The sequence below is a fragment of the Neophocaena asiaeorientalis genome, unplaced genomic scaffold (assembly GCF_003031525.2).
Source record: "Neophocaena asiaeorientalis asiaeorientalis breed wild unplaced genomic scaffold, Neophocaena_asiaeorientalis_V1.1 scaffold134, whole genome shotgun sequence".
NCBI lineage: Eukaryota > Metazoa > Chordata > Mammalia > Artiodactyla > Phocoenidae > Neophocaena > Neophocaena asiaeorientalis.
The window spans coordinates 18,003,329-18,019,380 of NW_020185339.1; the positions used below are offsets into that span (position 1 = coordinate 18,003,329).

The 16,052-nt window shown below is 41.3% G+C and overlaps 1 protein-coding gene across 1 annotated transcript in view; it reads right to left on the reverse strand.

Moving 5' to 3' along the window:
* Positions 1-16,052, reverse strand: part of SRGAP1 (SLIT-ROBO Rho GTPase activating protein 1) — a 268,726-nt gene that overhangs the window by 125,806 nt on the left and 126,868 nt on the right. The window contains exons 2-3 of the mRNA XM_024737112.1: positions 11,287-11,482; positions 3,894-4,056 (exon numbers count right to left, since the gene is read on the reverse strand). Coding sequence (XP_024592880.1) covers positions 3,894-4,056; positions 11,287-11,482 — 359 coding nt within the window. The remainder of the gene's footprint in view (positions 1-3,893; positions 4,057-11,286; positions 11,483-16,052) is intronic.

Sequence of the window (16,052 nt, forward strand, 5' to 3'; positions counted from 1 at the left end):
TCTCCTAAAACAGTAAAGCAGAACTTATGAGAGTAAAAGCAGAGTCCTACTCTGTCTGTGCTCACATTGTCCATACCTAACAGAGGGTCTGGAATTGAATAACTCATTGTTGAATGAATGAAGAAATCAGTGAAGCCCCGAAGTTAAGACTGTCTATGTGAAATAGCTGTGGGGGACCTGAGAGGCACAGGGGGTGCTGACCAACACAGGTATTCACTGCATTATCCCCTAAGTTCCCATTAATTGTTGAAATGTGAGGACCAAAATTTTAATTCAGCTCCAAGCAAGGATGCTGGAGCATCTCTCAGAGTCTGTTTACAAACATGGTTTGGAACTTCATAATAAGTGATATACAAATACCATGTGACGATCCGGACGGTGTTCAGCACAGTTGTGCTACACAGTCTCTTTAGAATGAGGACACATTTAAGATAATGTCCGGTGTAATTTCACATTACATAATTATTGCAGGTGTAAGGAATAAGTGTTTACTGTATAGATAATAACAAAGATAACAGCTAAAAATTAGTTAGACCATATTAGCATTAAATCTAGACACTGGGGTTAAGTAGCTTTCCATGCAGGACTCATGAATCTCCATACAGGTATCTGAAATAGGTTACTATTACAGATGCAGAAACTGAGACTTGAATTAAGAGGTTTACAAACACTCCCAGGTCCACAAAGATAACAAGAGTGACAAAAGTAAGATTCATACGCAAAGTATCTGATGTCAGAGACTTAGAGATGAATCACTATGTTATTCTGACCAACAGGCTTCATCTACAGCTCGAAAAACCTAAATCTGAAATAGCTGATACTTGAATAATTGGGTATTATTATTTTTTGAAAGCTTCCCTTTTTTTACCCGTTGCAAACTGTCAAGCATAGGCAACTATTTCTAAAACTGGTTCTGATGTGATTAAAATTTAAGTCTTGAAGCTGTTGCCTATACCTATGCCTGGAATTAGGTATTCCTATAAGTGTCTTCCTGATTATTATATCCATTTGGAAACAAAAACATTCCTAGAATTACCTGCTCCAAACTCCTTATTTGATAGAACAGTCTGGGTAACAGGATTCTTGGTCAATGACTAAACTGAATATGACACAGCTGTGTAAGACGGTATACCTGTCAAGCACCCAGCATCTAACTGGATCTCCATACAGACATGGGGTTATTTTTGAAAAACGAGTAAGTTGCAAAATCCCCTCCCAAGAAGAACAAGCATTGTGCTCACTAAGGACTCCACAGAAGTTCTAAAGGTCAATTCAGACTGGTTCTGATCATTTCCTTCTGTTTTGATAAAAAAATATGCTTCTGGAACCATAACAATGGAAGAAGAGCTGGAGAAGGAGAACGGCTTGATGATATATATATATATTAAAAAAAAAGCAGAAAAGCCTAGTCTTGCTTTTTAATCTAAAGGGATATGAAGTTCTCTGGACTTGACAGATATGGGTCCTGGCTTCCTATCTTTACAGATGACAAATGTGTCCTAGTGGGCTGATCTGGCTCCTCAAGAAGCTCCAGTCTTACCTTCTCTTATTCTTAATTTGAAAAACATGGAAAGGTGAGGCATGTCATCTGCTGGGTCTGCTTGAGGAAGTGGAATTTTATACCTGTCACTGTAATGACTATGAACTTTCCAGCTGATCGGCAATAGTTAGCGGTGAGAAGACTGTTCTCCCCACTAAATGCTGAAGTAACCAGGAGTCTGCTATAAATAGGCAGCTTCCAAGGATTACAATTCTTTGAGTCCCAGAAAATCTGGATAAGAAGAGAACTTCTAGGTAGCAAACAAGCAGGCGTGGTGTATACTTACTGTACATTCCTCAGGCCCTCTTTCAAGAACATATTTCCCCAACTACTGGGAATATTGGCTGCTGGCTGTCGAAACTTACAGCTGACCTCTCTCTCGGAATCACCCTTGGGAACTACCCTCCAAGGGGAGCTGCATCACCCCAAGATTACTTAGCCCCTCCCCAAGGGCAGCTCAAATCCAATGTCTGCAAAACAAAGGCGAGGCCTCCTTGGCGACAAACTCCAAAGGGCCATCCCAGCCCCAGAGCTCCCATAGGCTCACCTTCCCCTTCTGCCAGTCCAGCCTTCCCCACTCCCTTAGACAGAAGAGAGCACTCTCTTGAATCATCTCCCAAGATCACAAAAGCAGAAGAGTTGGGATTCAAGTCCCAATCCATTTGACTCTCAGCCCTACGTTTCCATCAACTTTATGAAGCCCTTGACTTTGACATACAAAACACAAATCCTTACAGCTTCGCAAGACATGCAAAGTCCCTTTTGATATGACAGTCCTTTCTAGCCTCACACCCCATCACTCACTCCCATACAACCCCTGGTCCAGTCACACCAAACTCTTTCCTTTCCCTGAATGTGTCACGCTTCTGCTTTCTACCTGGAATAGTTCATTGTTCTCATCTGCTTGATGACCACCTCCATCTCCTACAGGTCTCACTTCAGGTGTTCCCTCCTCTATATAGGAAGAATATCCTGGCCCCTCAGTAGGGTTAAGATTTCCAGCCTTCAAGTTTCTACCACAGGTTGTGTGTTCCCTTATTGTGGTGACTGTTAATTATTGTAATGGATTCTTTGTAGGCAGGGAACGTGTCTTTTAACTCTGCTTCCTGGCCTGGCATTTTAAAGATGTTTTGCTGGATGGATAAATAAACGAAGTCAATTGAGGTGCTGGTCCCAGAGGCCCTGGCTGAAAGGTTGCCAGCATCCCCATGACTGGGAAGCATCATATAGCGTCATACAAATTTGGATTAACTGTGACCTCCTTGAGCACGGGGACTAGTTTTTCTTCATCAAAGTAACCTTTCCAAGACCTGACACCATCTCTCTCATAGAGGACAAGACGCAAAAAGCCCATTGAACCAAATGAGGTCTTGGCAGAAAGGGCTGACGTATGAGAAAATTACTTACTTTCCTGGCTCAGTCTAAACTATTTTTAAAAAATCTCTATGTTTTAAGATACATAGGATATTTCTCTACATGGTCTCTTCTTAATATGTTCTTATTTCCAAATTAAAAAAATTTTTCCTTTGTTTGAAACTTTTTTTTTTTCCTATTTAAGAGAGCAAAAGAAAACTTCGAGTTTGCTAAATTCCATTTCTAGGTCAGAAATCAAATCTAATGTGGACACATCAAACATGACTAAGAAGTTTCCCAGATGGCCTGCATGACACAACTTTGTTTTAAGGGGTCCCTCTGAAACATAAATGTCTTTAATCTACAAGGTGGTCCCCCCCCCCCACTTTCTGAAACTATTAATTACTTGCTGAATAGATGTACAGATATTGGTATAGGCACCAAACACCCTGAGTATGAAGCTGAGGAGGTGGTAGAAAACCCTTGTCCTATAAACATAAAAACCAAAAGCCAGTCTTATTGAGCAAGTAGCTGCATTCCCTACACAGGAAATGGTCCAATTTTGTTATTGTTCTCAACAAAGATGTCCAAACAACAAAAAAAATTGCTGAGAGCTGGCTGAGACTGGTAACAATGATATGAAGCCTTAAAAGTCCAGTTCCTTTTTTTTTTTTTAAGTGGATTTGGGAAGGAGGAAGCTCTCTAGCATGTAAGCGACTGAATTTTCCATGCCCTGGGGAATTTTTTTCCTGTCACTCTCTCACAGCTTCTGCTGCTAGTCTGGTGGGAATAAGAAAAAAACTGTGATAACATTTTCCCAAGAGAGCAGCGATTTAACTTTTTGTTCTGTGTCTTTAAAATATCTGTTCACTTATTTATTTTTTGAGCCTAATATTTATTGAATACAATTAAGTCATTAAGGCAGCAGACCCTTCTCAGTCTTGGTTACGGGCTCAGTGGTTATAGGGAAGCACACTCTGGCAGGATTGATGGAGGATACCTTTTTAAACATCCTGGTGGAATCCTCACTTATCTGCATGAAACGCATAATCACATTGTTCAGATAGATGTCACTCAAGGTTGCGTGGTCTTTGCTTTCTCGTCTCACTTGGTTCAGGAGCAAATACCAGCAGTTCACTGGAGACAACAAGTTCTGGTCCTTCCTAAGAAGTGAAGGAGAGAGAGAATTACCATCAAGTTCAAAGCTGCCCCAATCAGCTAAGGGAAAGTCACCAAGGCAAACTAGGAGCCACAACAGACGGGCACTGTCCCTGTTCTTTCTCCTCTGAGCATTGCTCATAGCAAGACACTCGAGAGCCAGCAGAACAGCCTTCCAGGCTGGGAAGGCACCCAGCCAGCAACTCCCCTAGGCTTGGAAGAAAAAACTTGAACCGAGAACACCAGTCAAAACCCACACTCCTGACAAGGGCATGGGACCCTAACATATACAGTACTAAGGCAGGCTTTTAGCTTTAAACACCCCATTGAAGAAAGCAGTTTATGTTCACATAAAAATCTATTGACTACTGTCTCACAGACAGACTGTGGTTTGCCACTGAACGCAAAGCGTGCTCTGAATGTCCAGTCTGCTGTTGGAAAAGAAATTTGGCTAGGTATACTTTCCATGGAACATAAATGTGAGGATGATTTACTAATCCCCTGATACTTAACCTCCAGCCTCCCAAAAAGTGTTCCTGGGAAGCAGAACTTTCCAGCATTGTCTCAGGGCTTGTGAATAGAACCAAGAAGTTTACTAGCTTATGACATGTCACATCTCCTTTTTAAACCCATTAAGTTATTTCAGATTTGTAACCACTACTTGTTTTATTCTACATAATAAAGTGAAAAGTGAATATAAACCACAAAGGGCAACTTGTAAAAAGTTTTAAAGAAAAACTCCAAACAAAAGCAGTGACCGACGGGGATATTACTGCTTTAAAAAAAAAAAAAAGTACAATGTTTGTTTTTTTACTTTAAAAATCTAACTCTAAAATGGCAAAATGGCACAGAATGTTTATCCTAACTCAGGGACACTAGTGCTATTTTATCAGACATGTTATCCTCCTAATATTCATGATGATTTATGATTCTGAATACTAATTAAATTAGAAAAATGATTAAAGAAGGACTTTCAGCCCTTATGTCCCTCGGATTCAGGATTTAACCCTGCATCAGTCAAAACCCTCTCTAAAAGAAAGAGGAAGTAGACCACAGAAGTATGGATGTGTGTAAGGGAAGAAACCCCTGATCTAGGGTCCCAGCACTTACACCCAGAAGAGAAGCTTCCCACTCTCCCAGCTGGCACATTAAGAATTATACCCCCAACCTAAAGAACCCTCCTTTTCTCTCAAAGCCATTGGGCAAGGGGCAATGGTTCTATGGAAGAATATTGAAGCCTTTCCACTGACATTCTCTAGCCGCCCAGCCCAAGAGGTAAGCATTATCTTATATTAACTTTTCTGTATATCCTTTATGATGAAGTAACCCATAGGTTCTTTGAGAACATTTCATACTTTTTTGTATCCGCAGGGCCCTGCCTGTGGTCAGCATTAAATAAATGTTATTTCATTCATTGAACAAACACTTTTTATTGCCTTAATAGTAAGTGATAACAGTATCGACAACAACAAAAACAACAGAGGCAGCTAAGCTATCATTTACTGAGCACCTGCTGAGCACACAAGGCAAGAGCATGGAATATGGATCTATACTGCCTCGCTTCAAATCCCGGAACAATTACCTAGGAGATCTTGGCCAAATTATTTAAACCTCTCTGTGCCTCCGTTACTTCATCTGTAAAATGGGTAAAGCAACAGTACCGATCTCATAAGATTATGAGGATTGTTTGAGTTAATATATATATTTTTAGGGCTTACCAGAATGCCTTAGATTCATAGTAAGTGCTGTGTAAAGTTAGCGATTTTCATCTAGCGGCTGGTGTAAAGACTTTACATATATTAACTCTACCTAATCCTTACCACTACAACTTAAGGCAGAGATGCTTTGTATCCCCTCTATCAATAAGAGAACTTAAGCTTTAGCAAGGCACAATGATTTGCTCAAGACCAAAGCTGGTGTCAGAGAAAGTCTCTGAGTCCAGGGAGACTGATCCAAGCCTTGGTCTTTCTACCATGCTGTGGCAACTTTAGGCCAAGGATTATCCTACACAACAAGCATCCCAAAACTGAGTAAGAGCTAGACTCCACAGCCCAGCTTAAATGATTGGTAAAGTAAAGGTGCTAAAGATTTAACATTTGTTTCGTGAAGAGAAGGAATACTGAGTGCATACCCCATGTCAGCTATTAATCACATCAACCATTTGTTATGTTTCTCATTTACTGGTCACAAAATCTCATTTTACAAGTTAGGAAACCAAGGCTCAGAAAGGTTAAGCAACTTGACCAAAGTCACACAGTAGAGCCAGTATTCAAACCAGGTCTGTGTGACTCTTTCCTAAAGGGCTGTCTTTGATTTATTCCCCCCTAACCCTGGTTTGTCCTTTCTGTAGACTTATTACCTTATCTTCAGTTCTGTAGTCAATAATAAACTTACTCAAGGAAAATTCCGAGCTGCCTACCTTTTGAAGAAAACTAGTGAAAAAACCAGGAGGAACAAAAGGTGGCAGCTGATCCACTCAGGGATCAGACTAAGGTGCATGGGTCCACCCATGTTTTCAGTTCACAAGAGATTACCAAGTACAGAACACAGAAGGAGACATTCAAAAATATTTACTGAATGTACAAATGGGCTGTCTTCTTATTTGCAATCACTTTTAAAAAGGGACAGTTTCTATAAATGAGGAGGTAGTACTGGCTCCAGTCTCTGTCAAGCACATTTGATATTTGCTCACCCTGGGAACCATCACCAAAATTTATTTCTATGCTGACCAACACTAGAGGTTAAAGTCACCCAAAAATAAAAATTAAAAAAGTATTCCCTACCCAGAATAGTTCTGCATTTGCTTCTGCAAAAGGACCCCTACTTCCTTTTTTTCTTCAAAAGTTCCTACCTTTTCTTTAAGGGTTAGAAAAAAATTTTTTATTGACGTCCAGTTGATGTACAATATGTTACAGGTGTACGTATAGTGATTCACAATTTTTATAGGTTATAGTCCATTTATAGTTATTGTAAAATATTGGCTATATTCCCCGTGTTGTACAATATATCCTTGAAGCTTATTTTATACATAATAGTTTGTACCTCTTAATCCCTTACCCCCTGGTTGCCCCTCCCCACTTCCCTCTCTGCACTGGTAACCACTAGTTTTTTCTCTATATCTGTGAGTCTGCTTCTTCCTTATTACATTCACTAGTTTGTTGTATTTATTTTATTATTTTTTTTGCGGTACGCGGGCCTCTCACTGTTGGGGCCTCTCCTGTTGCGGAGCACAGGCTCCGGACGTGCAGGCTCAGCGGCCATGGCTCACGGGCCCAGCCACTCCGCGTCACGCGGGATCTTCCCGGACCGGGGCACGAACCTGTGTTCCCTGCATCGGCAGGCGGACTCTCAACCACTGTGCCACCAGGGAAGCCCAGTTTGTTGTATTTTTTAGATTCCACATATAAGTGATATCATACAGTATTTGTCTTTGTCTGACTGATTTCACTTAGCATAATACCCTCCAAGTCCATCCATGTTGCTGCAAATGGCAATATTTCATTCTTTTTTATGGCTGAGCAGTATTCCATTATGCATATTTAACACAGCTTCTTTATCCATTCATCTGTTCATGGACACGTAGGTTGTTTCCATACCTTGGTAATTGTAAATAATGCTGCTATGAATATTCGGGTGCATGTATCTTTTTGAATTAGTGTTTTTGGTTTTTTTTGATATATACCCAGGAGTGGAATTGAGAAAAAGGAAATGCAGATGGCCAACAGGCACATGAAAAGATGCTCAACATTGCTAATCATCAAGGAAATGCAAATCAAAATTACGATGAGGGGGCTTCCCTGGTGGCGCAGTGGTTGAGAATCTGCCTGCTAACTCAGGGGACACGGGTTCGAGCCCTGGTCTGGGAGGATCCCACATGCTGTGGAGCAACTAGGCCCATAAGCCACAACTACAGAGCCTGTGCATCTGGAGCCTGTGCTCTGCAAAAAGAGAGGCCGCGATAGTGAGAGGCCTGCGCACCGCGATGAAGAGTAGCCCCCGCTTGCCACAACTAGAGAAAGCCCTCTCACAGAAACGAAGACCCAACACAACAAAAATAAATTAATTAATTAATAAACTCCTACCCCCAACATCTTCTTTAAAAAAGAAACTATGATGAGGGCTTCCTTGGTGGCGCAGTGGTTGAGAATCTGCCTGCCAATGCAGGGGACACTGGAGCCCTGGTCTGGGAAGATCCCACATGCCGTGGAGAAACTGGGCCCGTGAGCCACAACTACTGAGCTTGCGTGTCTGGAGCCTGTGCTCCGCGACAAGAGAGGCCACAACAGTGAGAGGCCCGCGTGCCGCGATGAAGAGTGGCCCCCGCTCGCCACAAGAGAGAAAGCCCTTGCACAGGAACGAAGACCCAACACAGCCAAAAATAAATAAACAAACAAATAAATTAAAAAAAAAAAAAAAACTACGATGAGATACCACCTCATTGTAGTGTCAGAATGGCCATCATCAAAAAGAACACAAATAACAAATGTTGGCGAGGGGGGGGGGGAAAGGGAACCCTCCTATACTGTTGGTGGGAATGTAAATTGGTGTAGCCACTGTGGAAAACAGTATGGAGGTTTCTCAACAAACCTACCCTTTCTTTTTTTTTTTTAATTTATTTGTTTGTTTTTTTTTTTATTTATTTGTTTGTTTTTTTTTTTATTTATTTGTTTGTTTTTTTATTTTTGGCTGCATTGTGTCTTCATTGCTGTGCTCGGGCTTTCTCTAGTTGCAGCGAGCATGGGCCACTCTTCATTGTGGAGCATGGGTTTCTCATTGCGGTGGCTTCTCTTGTTGCGGAGCATGGGCTCTAGGAGCGCAGGCTCAGTAGTTGTGGCGCAGGGGCTTAGCTGCTCTGCGGCATGTGGGATCTTCCCGAACCAGGGCTCGAACCCGTGTCCCCTGCATTGGCAGGCGGATTTTTAACCACTGCACCACCAGGGAAGTCCCTACCCTAGTTTTTATGTAGGATCCAAGGCCACAGAAGGGTGTAAAATGAAACTGCAAAGCCAATGGTGAAGGCTAAGATGCACTTCTCTGCAACCCCCTTCCATTTGGAGCCCAGGCTGAGCAGACGGGCCTCTTTGTTGTCCCCTGTGTGGGTGGGCGAGTGGCTTTCTGTTCTACCATTTCACTGAGATAGTAGTTCTGTTGCTCCTGACTTTAGGCTGTGATGCAATGCAATAGGATTGGTGATGGGGAAGTCCTCCCTTCCAGCTCCCTACCTTGCATTAGCCTCATCTTCTGTCCCCACGTGGGACTAAAGGGTGATATAATCACCACTCAAGTTTTCAATTCCCTTTTCCTTTTTTGGCCCCTGGAAATTTCCCTTACTTTCCTGAGTTCAGTTATACATTTAAAGTGATGTCTATTATATTTTAGTCAGCATTTCCAGGAGTTTTACAGCACAAGTATTTTTCATATTATCTAGTTCATTGTTTTTCCAGAAATGAAAGACTGGGAGGTCTTTTTAGTATCTCCTAAACAAGTCTATTTCTTTCTACCTGCAGTGTTGCTAGTTCATGCCATTATGGTGAGGGTCTTCCACCTGGCCTCCCTCCCTTGACTGTGTCCTCCTCCAGCCCCCAATCCTATCTACAGTCTTTGTCATCATCTCAAAATGCAGGTGTGAGCTGGTCTTCTTTCTCCTTAAAACTCTACGAAGGCTTCTCAGGCCCTTAGGATAAAGTCCAAACTTCCTGGTATGATCCACAAGCCTCCATGATCTGGCACAATGTACAATGGGCACCACACAGCTCACCACCTTGCTACTCACTCCCACCAGCCTACTTTCTGCTCTGCAAAGCTACCCTACACCCCTTCCCTTCTGGTCTCTTATGAGTGATGTTCCCCTTGCCTGAACCTTCTGCTCTGGTCCCTTTACTGGCCAACTAGTCCTTCGGGTCTTCACTTACGTATCACTTCTTCCAGGACCTTTCCTGGACCCTGCTGTCCCCACCTCCACTGCAGAATGGATTTCTATCAGGTCTGTCCCTGGCATCTACCCCGTCAGAGCCCTTGTATACTCTATTGGAGTTGTCTGCCTACTCGTGTCTCAGATTTAAATTCTAAAGTAAATCTCATCAGAAAAACCTGCATGTATTTTTTTTTTAAACAAATGAAGTACAGTTGACAGTGAACATAGGTTTGAACTGTGCAGGTCTACTTACACAGATGTTTTTCAATAAATATAGTCCCTGTGGGACTTCCCTGTGGCACAGTGCTTAGAAGTCCGCCTGCCAAAGAAGGGGACGTGGTTTCGAGCCCTGGTCCGGGAAGGTCCCACATGCCGCGGAGCAACTAAGCCCGTGTGCCGCAACTACTGAGATTGTGCTCTACAGCCCGCGAGCCACAACTACTGAAACTCGTGTGCCTAGGGCCCATGCTCCGCAACAAGAGAAGCCACTGCCATGAGAAGCCCATGCACCGCAACAAAGAGTAGCCCCCGCTTGCCGCAACTAGAGAAAGCCTGCACACAGCAACAAAGACCCTGCGCAGCCAAAAATAAAAATTAAAAATTTATATAAGAAAACGTAGTACATCTATTTTCATTACATCCTTAAATTAACTAGATGAGGGGGAAAGTTTCTGTTCAGTTAGAGATCACAATATGTAGAACTTGGGTCCTGATCTGTGCATAACTGTTTCAGCTTCCTGCCTTTAGGTGACTCATTTATCAATTCCTTTATTTTTGAGGCAGAGATAGCAGTATGTGGACTTTCGACTGTGCAGGGGATTGGTGCCCCTAACTCTTGTGTTCTTCAAGGGTCAACTGCAATTAATATAAGGTTTAATTAAGCTAGATTGTACGCATTTTACCAAAAGCCCTTGTTTTAAGTCAGTCTCAACTGCAATGACCACAAGCATGATTGGGGGGTGGGATATAAATTTAAGCAACCCTCACTGCTTATTTTCATGTAAGATCACTATACAGAAATCTTGAGGTCTTTGCTTGAAGAATCAGCTATTTAAAATTTGCCCATCCAAACACCTACCTGTGTTAAACAACAACTCCTAGTGTATTTATTGGAAAGAGAAACATGTCAAGAGAATACTATTCGTTTAAAATGTAATACATTTACGCTCATAAATTATAAATGCAGAGGGTTGCTTTTATCTATGGGGATATATCAATCAACAACTTTTCAGACAAAAATGGAAAATTCTAAAACCAATAAGGGTGGTAAAAAGATAGGATATCCCCTTGGAAAGGTGAATTTGAGCCAAGTCCCTCTTACTTGTACTGTTGATGATCCTTAGTGCTTCTTGTTTTTGCCATGAACCTTTCTGCTAACTTTTCTAGGTTCCGAGAATATTCCGTCTCAATTTCGGCTTTTTTCCGGAAGAAATCTTGCAGGTCCTGCAGAAGCTGAACTCGCATCTCTGTTTGCTGCTCCAGGCATTTCTGTTGTTCTACCAGTTGAGCTCGAATTTCTAAGGAGAGAAGAGAATCCATTTGATGAGTTCATGAAAATTACTGAGGTGTGCTGGTCTGTGCAAGATAAAAATAATGAATCCTATTATACATTTAGCTCTGTATTGGACCTTTACGAGGCTGCTGTGCTCAGGCTGGGTCTTTAAATAAGATATCTGCTGACCCTGTAAAAGAATGAGATAAGCCTCCGGAAAGAATGTAATAAATTAGAATAGAGGGCTTCCCTAATGGCGCAGTGGTTGAGAGTCCGCCTGCCAACGTAGGGAACACGGGTTCGTGCCCCAGTCCGGGAGGATCCCACATGCCGCGGAGCGACTGGGCCCGTGAGCCATGGCCGCTGAGCCTGCGCGTCCGGAGCCTGTGCTCCGCAACGGGAGAGGCCACGGTGGTGAGAGGCCTGCGTACCGCAAAAAAAAAAAAAATTAGAATAGAAACATGGATTACATTTGCAATGCCACAAACATGCGTGGAGTCATGAGGGGAAAAAAAATGAAAGCCTTTCAGATAACAATTTGTAACACGTGACATCTTTGGGTAGCTGAGGACACTGTAGTTTTTTAAACAGCATTTTACCTCAACTATCCTTTTTGAGTTTGAATGGCAAAGAAGTGAGCATCATTTCTTCCAGACTTCTGAACCTTCTCAATTTCTTTGCCAGTTGGCACATACAAACACTGACATCTGGTAATTTTTATTTAGTGCATAAATTTCTAGTTTGTAAAACACATAGCTTCAGGGTTTATAGGAATGCCACACCTAAAAATAATTTCCTTTTATATCCAAATAATCCATTCATTATGGGGCAATCCTTGGATTCCACTTTATTATTCTGATCACAAGATCAAGAGCTCTTCACTTGGCTTTCACTTTTTCCCCATTGCTCAAACTAAGCCTTATCGACACATTTATCTGAAAAGAGTCCTGCCACAATTTTAATACATTAGGAACGGGAAGGTTAGTCATTTAGTGATTTAGCAGAAACACAAAAGCAAAAGTGTGTCATGCAAAACTATCTGCAAATGACTAACAATGATCCATGTGTGTTTTGGAAAATAAGACACAGTAACTATTAACTACTGACTTGTTTTTGTTCTGAGACTCAGGGCTAACATCCAAAGACAAGAATATTCATACTGGAAAACTTCTTTATTTCATCCTTCCCAGTGTCGGGTGCATGATTCCCTAAAGGTGAGGGCTGAACCTAATTCAGTGGAGTTTAAGAAATTGATGTCCGAATAACAGCTCCTCAATTGCTTCCCACGCTTCTTCTCAAATAAAGACCGAGCTGACAGTACGTATGCACATACTTGACCATGTGTAATCAGGTTCATTAACAGCAGGGCCATCCAGTTCTGAATGAGGAGTCAGGAAATTTGCTCAACTTAAGAGCTAATAACAATCGAATGCTTGCTGTTCTACACCCTAATGAAGTGGATACTAGTATTACCCTCATTTTGCAAAGAGGAAACTGAGGTTTAATGAGATGACATACTTCATGTAGAGACTTCAGCTTGTAAGTGGCACCCGCAGGACCTCTAACCCAGGTCTGTCCGTCAATTAATTGAATGCTTCTGCCTGCCTTTCATCCGTGAAACATGTTTTAAGTACCTACAGTGTGCCAGGCCTATATCCTGGCAAAGAAGATACAGTAACTATGAAACAAGGTCTCTGATCTCAATAAGCTCATGTCCAAGCAGCATGGTTTTGGGGGAGTCCCAGGAGAAGATAGGAAAGCATTTCTCAAGCGTCCTCTCTTGGTTTCTCCACTTGGAGATTGGGGGATCCTATTATTAATCTCATAAAAGTGTGGTGAACACCAAAGTGAAGACATTATCACAGGCTTTTAACTACCACGAACAGCAGCTGGTTTTTAGTCCATCAAAGTAAATATTTTTCAATACAGTATTATAATCAGCATGTCTGCCAAACTCCCCCCCACAAATACAGACCTAGTTTTGTTTCATAAAGAAAAAAAAAAATCAAGGGTGGGGGCATTTCTCATCCAGGAAGTCTTTTTTGATGAAGTAATTTTAGCACATCTTGCTGTGCTAAGTGAAAAAAAAATCAGACGTCTTTGGCTGTCAATGAGTTCTGTTTTGTTTTGTTTCTCCCCCCGCTCCTTTTTTAAAATTTTATTATAAAAACGTGTATATTATTTAAAAGTTTAGCTCATGGTGTGTCAAAGTATTACTTGCTTTATTCTTGCCTTTTCTTATTAAATCCAGTATGTGGTGAATGGGCTATTTCCTTTTTATTCTTAGGTTTTATAACAATATGTAAAGTTACTATTCCATTGTTCTTTTTGTTTTTGTAGAAGTACACAAAAATTATATGGGCTTCCTTCTTGGATCTCATTCTTAGATCTTCTCTTGCTTGCTTCCTTCAGGGTTTAAAATCAAGAACTAGGGAGTTTTGAGAAGGAGGACTCTATTTTATTTTATTTTTTTTGCGGTACGCGGGCCTCATCACTGTTGTGGCCTCTCCCGTTGCGGAGCACAGGCTCCGGACGCGCAGGCTCAGCGGCCATGGCTCACGGGCCCAGCCGCTCCGCGGCACGTGGGATCTTCCCGGACTGGGGCACGAACCCACGTCCCCTGCATCGGCAAGCGGACTCTCAGCCACTGCGCCACCAGGGAAGCCCCGGAGGACCGTATTTTAAACAGTTACAACCCCATCCTCATTTTGCTGGGAGTAACTGTTATTTCACATTATCTGTAATTTTCCAGTCAAAATAGGACGCTGGCAACATTTTCAATAGTGGGAAAAGTGGAGGGACAGAACCTAGAGAAAAAGTACGCTCCAAAAATCGGAGAGAATTTGTTTGATTATCTTTTAATTTAGAAAAGTTTAGGACAAATGAGGAAAAGATCACAAGGAAATCAAAAGCAAAATGAGATACCACTTCACATCCACTAGGATGGCTGTAATCAAAAAGACACAAGTGTTGGTGAAGGGTGGAGAAATTGGAACCCTCATACACTGCTGGTAGGAATGTAAAATGGTACAGCCACTTTGTAAAACAATGTGGCAGTTCCTCAAAAGGTTGACATAGACTTAACAAATCTACTCCTAGGTATATACTCAAGAGAAAACACATTTCCCACAAAACATATAGACAAACGGTTATGGCAGCATGACTCTTAACAGCTGAAAAGTGGAAATAATCTAAATGTCCATCAATATGGAACAGAAAAACAAAATGAGATAACAGCCATACAATGGAATATTATTCATCCATAAAGAGGAATGAAGTATGTTTCGTGCTTATATTGAAAATATAAACTTAGTGAATAAAAGTAGTCACTAATGGAAAGTGTGATTACATTAATGTGAAATGTCCAAAAGAGACTAATCCACAGAAACAGAAAGTAGATTAGATGTTGACTAGGGCTGGAGGTGTTGGGGAAAATGGGAAGTGAGTGCAAAGGGGTGCAGGGTTTTTTTTTTTGGCGGGGGGTGATGAAAATGTTCAAAAAGTGATTGTGGTGACAGTTATAAAACAGTGAGTACACTAAAAAACACTTAATTGTACACTTTAAATGGGTATATTGAATGATATATAAAGTATCACAATATAGCTGTTATATAAAAATCAACAGACTGCCATATCACAATTCATTGAAATTTTGGTTGAGACATTTCTGAGAATGATAACAGTAGTAACAACAAAATGACTCCTTGGGACTTCCCTGGCGGTCCAGTGGCTAAGACCCCGCACTTCCAATAGAGGGGGCCCGGGTTCGCTCCCTGGTCAGGGAACTAGATCCCACGTGCCGCAACAAAGATCGAAGATCCCGCTTGCCGAAACTAAGACCCGGAGCAACCAAATAAATAAAATAATAATTAAAAAAATGAGTCCTCCTATTTCCATACCTCGTACTTTTTAGTAGTTTATCAAATTAGACAACATATGGGCAAGCCCTTTAAAATGATGTCTTCAAAAAATGGCTCTTGCTTCAATATTTTAATTTCATCCTGAATTTATCTGTGAGTCAGAATAGTAAATTTAATTACTGGCTAGCATCATTTGTACATTAATTATTACAATTTCTAATGGTATAGAAAAGATTTACCTAATAGAACATCAGGAGGGGCTTATCACCATGACTCCCAGACAACTGCATAAAACAGCGCAAACTCTTTCAGGCAGAAAAATGCCATCTCTGAGGAGGCTCCAAGCAGCTATTATTTAAATCTAGGGCAGGACCTACTAAATACTAATAATGGCCATTTTAAAGGAGCTAAAATTTACTGGGTTTTTTTAATGACTTATTTAATTTCTGTTCTACCAGAGGATGAATCAACATCAATAATCCAACAAGAATAACACACAAAAAGACTATGCTTTCAAACTACTCAATTTGTTTAAAAAATTGAAATAGTTCCTCTAAGAAATATTGACTAATACTTACCAAATAAAATGGAATTGCCTAGGAAAGGAGGAAACAGAGGCATTTCTTGCTATTGCTCTGATAAAGGGAAGTCCTAACCCTTAAAATAAATCTGTGTGAGACCACAGAGTGTGATGCATGTTTCACGGAAAGACTGCGGCCAGGCTGGGCTGTTTCT